This window comes from Triticum aestivum, chromosome 5D, assembly GCF_018294505.1.
Source record: "Triticum aestivum cultivar Chinese Spring chromosome 5D, IWGSC CS RefSeq v2.1, whole genome shotgun sequence".
In the NCBI taxonomy this organism is placed as follows: domain Eukaryota; kingdom Viridiplantae; phylum Streptophyta; class Magnoliopsida; order Poales; family Poaceae; genus Triticum; species Triticum aestivum.
Window position 1 is genome coordinate 385,104,158 of NC_057808.1, and position 5,259 is coordinate 385,109,416.

Sequence of the window (5,259 nt, forward strand, 5' to 3'; positions counted from 1 at the left end):
AGCCTCATAACGTCAGCTAGCAGGAGGAATGAATGCACTGACCCATTCATTTGCATTGAAATATACGGAAGAGATACAGCCTATAATACAGCAAGCAACACCGATCTCGAGAAGAAAAGTCGGTCAGGATTGAGAGAGCAGCTGAGCCCGAGCTCAGAAATGAGTTTTCGTCCATTTTCTTCCTTCATTCATGTACGTGGAATGAATAACCATTGATTCGAACGAGACGAACCAAGGGCGACGTACGAAGGTTGCGATCGATCGATGGCATTCTTTTTGTTATAGTCTGGGCGGTGGGTGACTCACGAAGGAGGTCGATGGATCGATCAGTCCGGCCGGTCGTGTGTGTGTCTGTCTTTAGTCCACAGCTTGCTGCTTTCAGCTGATTGACCACCAGCAAAAAGGATCCTCGTGGCCGTTGTGTAAGACACCACTATCTCTCTCTCTCTATCCCCCACCTCAGCTTCAACTCCCTTCCCTATATAACGCACCCATCCACGGACAGGTTCATCGGCAGAAAGCGAGCAACGCCTACCCCAAATTCAGGAGCTAGCTTAGCTTAGCCATCGATCGACAAGCAAGCGTGCTAGTGCCACACGCTTACGCTTTCTTGGGTTCTTGCTCGATCATCGTCGTCGGCCGATCGATCGACCATGGTGGTGTGGAGGGATAGCTATCTGGACCTGATCCTGGTCCCGCTGGGGCTGCTGCTGCCGGCGCTGTACCACGCCTGGCTGTGGCGGGCCGTGCGGCGCCGCCCGCTCTCCACGGCCTTCGGCGTCTACTCGGCCGCGCGCAGGCTCTGGGCGGCCGGCATGATGCGGGACAACGACGACAAGAAGGGGGTGCTGGTGGTGCAGTCGATCCGGAACGTCATCATGGGGTCCACGCTCATGGCCACCACGTCGGTGCTCTTCTGCACCGGCATCGCCGCCGTGCTCAGCAGCACCTACTCCGTGAAGAAGCCGCTGAGCGACGCCGTGTTCGGCGCGCACGGGGAGTACATGATGGCGCTCAAGTACGTGGCGCTGCTCCTCGTCTTCCTCTTCGCCTTCCTCTGCCACACGCTCACCATCTGCTTCCTCAACCAAGCCAGCTTCCTCATCAACACCTCCTGCCTCCCGCTCCCCGACGCCGGTAAGGACGACGACGGCGCCCGCCTGGTCGGCGTGCAGCTTCCGGCCGGCGCCGTGAGCTACTACGTGGGCGAGATCCTCGAGAGGAGCTTCACGCTCAACTTCGTCGGCAACAGGCTGTTCTACGCCGGGGTGCCCCTCCTGCTCTGGATCTTCGGCCCGCTGCTCGCCTTCCTCTCCTCCCTCGTCATGATCCCGATACTCTACAACCTCGACATGGTGAACGTCGCCGCCGACAGAGGAGCGAAGGAGCACAGCAGCGGCTGCATCAACGGCAAGGCGAACGGGAACGGCTTCATGCAAGTCTGATCGATTCGAAGCAGGTTGAGTTCAGTTCAGCTAGAGGAAGACGAAGGCGTTTCGATCAGTCCGATCTCCTGCTCCTTTTACATGATGATTACTATTATCTTAATCTTAGTGCATGTGTATGTAATATGCACCATGAATTGGTAGTGCAGTGCAGTGCAGCACAGCACATCTCTGAACCTGGGAAGGTACTACTAGCTTTCTTTTCACTCAGACAAGTCGGGAGGGGGTTTCTTGTCAGTTAGTCGGTTTCTGGCTTGTCAGTAGCTGTGGTGCGTGTCGTGTGGATCGAGTTAGTTGTACTACCAGAAATTCGGAATGACATGGAACCCATGCATAGCATAGCCGATGGTACGGGCTGCCTGCCCTTTTCCTGGATGTTCGGTTGGGTTTGGTTCTTGGTGGAGTGACAGTGTGACAATGCATGCCTACCCATGTACTGTATATCTGTAGGCATATTCCGAGCTGGCTTTATCCCTGTGGATCTGTTTGTCCCGCTTATTTTGACACTGCAGCAGCAAGAGTGTGCTCCGCGATCCCGGTTTATTGTCGGCTCGCAACAACAACTAACAACTGTAACACCCCTAACAAACACAACTGTAAGAGAGTCCAAACATTTCTGTTTAGCTACGTCCGTGCGGTTGGGACTTAACTGGAAGTCGTCTGCTGGCTGCGCGGCCAAACCTGCATGCCAACAGCCACGGTACAGGGTTTTTCTTTTGACGGGATAGGCAGGCTTTCTGCCCATTTCATTAAGAATACTCCCTCCGATCCAAACTAAGGTTGCTCAAAACTGTAATACTTGTTCTGGATCAGAGGGAGTACATGAGAAAAGCAGAAAGAAAGAAAAGATTGTCGTCGCGGAGAATTACATCTATCGTAAAAAGGCCAACCGAAATAGCTCAAGGACTTCCTGCTGCAGTGCAGTTCCTCGACTAGTATCGACCATTGCACAGAGACAGGTTTAGAGGCTGTTTCTCACGGACTTTTTTAATGTAACCACCCCCTTTTTTTACGGATAACAACCCCTCCTTATTCACTTGAATATAAGTACTTGATAATAAAGTTGCATCATTATTTTCTGTTTTTAGGGCAAAAGCTGCTTTATTAAAACTCAATAGTTATAGGAATACAAATAATCTGTGGACTTGTGAACCAAAGATGGCGTCGTCGGCCTAGAGTAGTCGCATCTTTTGCAAGCATAAGTGATTTTATATTATGATTGTGTTTCTCACGGGCAACCTCAGATGAAGAGAACATGTTGATGTCAAAGAGGAAGAGAGTTCTATTAGGTTCTCTCTCGGGATTTTACATGGGTTGGATTTGCTTTTTGAACTTAGTTATTTGGAGACCTTATCTTAGCATGGTGCGAGACATGCTAACCCGTTGATGACTATTTTAAATTCATGTCTTTACCTTTCATGTTTTGGAGCTATGATTTTTATCTTGCCCTTATATGTTGCTTCACCACATGTTATTGCAAATGCATACTAGATTATCACATTTTTTGTCATTTGCGCATTCCGTTGTTGGTCTATAAAATCTAGAAGTGTTGATCCTCGTGTCTTCACTTTGCATATCAAATGAATATTTCAGATAGTGCACACATCTAGGACAATTTTTATCTTTCCATTTTTAGTTGATTTTACGTTCCCTTTATATATTTTCTTTTGTTTTCCATTTTATTTTATTTCTGTTTTTATATCCAATTGTTTTCCTTATAAGTTATTGGTTTTTCCAATTCCAGTTTTCTACTCTCCTTTTACTTTTTAAGTTATTGCATCTTATAACCTTTTAAATAGATAAAAATATATAGACAATTTAAATGCACAATGCAATTTCTTCAAATACATGAGGGGTTTTCAAACATAATACAAACATTTGGAATACACGATGAATATTTTTAAAATGCACATTATTTTTTCGAATACTTGAGGAACTTGTTTCAAATACATTATGAATGTTTTCTAAATGCCTGACAACCATTCTAAAATAGTACATGATAAACATTTTCAATATGAGGTGGTATTTTTTAAAAATAGCGATTGTTTAAGAATTCATGATTGTTTAAAAATAGTGATTGTTTATGAGGTGGTATTTTCAATATGAGATGATTGTTTAAGAATTCATGATTTGTTTTCAATTCACAAACACTTTCCAAATTCATGAATATTTTTTAAAATTCGTGAACATTTTCCAACTTCTTGATCTTCTTTTAAGTTTAGAACTGGTTAAAAAATAGGGGGGAGGTCAATTTTTTGATCATTTTTATATTCATAATTTTTTAAATTATTTACAATTTTAAAATTCCCAAACATTTTTAAGCTCACGAACATATTATTAAAATTTGTGATTACTTTTAAGATTCATGGATTTTTAAAATTCATAAACATTTTCGAAATTCAAGGCAAAACTTGAAAAATTGTAAACATTTTTTACACATGCAAAATTTTGCTTAGTATATATGCACAATTCTATTTCAGAATTTAAAAAGACTAATTAGGTCAGGCCGTAGAGGCCTCGGTGCGCAAGGACGATGACACACATACACACCCAATTGTTGTTGTACGTATGTGATGAATAAAACCATGAAATCACTAGTTAAGGGTTAACCCTTGCGAATGTCACTTCTCACCTTTCTCAGGTCCTGATGTGTGCCACCTGTCATAACTTGTGATTTTTTTCTTTTTTTTGTAGATTCGTTTATTCATACGTTTTATCTCTTGAACCATGCATCCAAATACCAAACATTTTTCATTGTTGAATTTCTTGTGTCAAGATCTTCAAAACTAAATCACATGTTAATAGATTTTGACAAACTTTTTTCACGAAAAAACATGAAAAAAAATATGTGCTTCTCGCAGAAGCAAATTTGTGCTTTTCAACATTCGAGAAGCACAAGTTTTGCTTGTCGTGAAAGCACAAACTATGTTTCTTGCAGAAGCAAATATGTGCTTTCAGGGAAACACAATTGTGCATCTCGTGAAAACACATTTTTTTTCTTCAAGAAGCACAACTATGATTCACAAAAAAAACTCCATAGCCCAAGGAAAACCTGGCAAAACCTGAAAAGCCGAAAAAGAAATTTAAATTCTGAAAATACATACAAAACAATAGAAAGCGGAAATTCAAAGGTAATGCCCAGCACGCGACACGTAACGGCGGCCGGACAAAAGAAAGATAAAAGGATGTTCTCCAGTCCATGGTCGAGTGTTGCACACGTTTCATCAACTATCCACGCCCTTTGCGTGGAATAGGAGCACTCACCAATCGCTTCGTATTTTGCCATGGTTAGCACTATGCGTCGGCCGGCCGCCTCCGCAGCGTTAGTTCTGATGACATCCAACGACACAACCTGGTCTTTACTATTGCAACAAAGACAGTGTTGCAGAACTTTTGCAAGAGAGCTCATGTTGCAAGAAAATAATTGCAACAGAGGTTGTCTTGTAGAATTATTTTTTCCAGCTTTGCGACATAGATGATGTCACAGAAAGGGCTTTTGCAACATGGATGATGTTCACAGATTTTTTTTTTTTTGCAATAATGATGTTGCTCCAGCACTACTAGAGTCGTTGTCCTCTCCATTGTTCAACTACGCTGTTGTTGCAGAAATTTGTCGGCGTGTGGCCGCATGACCTGGCGGGCACGTGCGGCTTCCGCGGCGAGATGTCGGGACGCCGGTCTTGCACCTGCTTTGTCGTCGTCGACGAAAACCTCCTCCGGGCTCGCACCGCGGCGGAGGCGGCAAGAAGGATGTGCGCCGTCCGCAAGTCCTGAACTCGAAACCACTTTCACCGTGCAATCGGGCCACACGGTA

General features: G+C 44.2%; 1 protein-coding gene across 2 annotated transcripts; it reads left to right on the forward strand.

Annotated features, from left to right (window-relative positions):
- The first annotated feature begins 480 nt into the window (after positions 1–480).
- LOC123121984 (uncharacterized) lies at positions 481–1,786 on the forward strand. Of its 2 annotated transcripts, XM_044542092.1 has the most exons (2): positions 481–1,018; positions 1,097–1,786. In XM_044542092.1, exons 1-2 carry the CDS (start codon positions 654–656, stop codon positions 1,443–1,445), a joined length of 714 nt encoding a protein of 237 aa, XP_044398027.1. In that variant the 5' UTR covers positions 481–653; the 3' UTR covers positions 1,446–1,786. The 2 variants fall into 2 exon arrangements, with proteins under 2 accessions (XP_044398027.1, XP_044398026.1); XM_044542091.1 differs by having other exon boundaries at positions 482–1,786.
- Positions 1,787–5,259: the final 3,473 nt, after the last annotated feature.

Bases quoted from the DNA above. Each gene is read 5' to 3' on its own strand.
- LOC123121984 (XM_044542091.1), top strand. From the start codon at position 654: ATGGTGGTGTGGAGGGATAGCTATCTGGACCTGATCCTGGTCCCGCTG.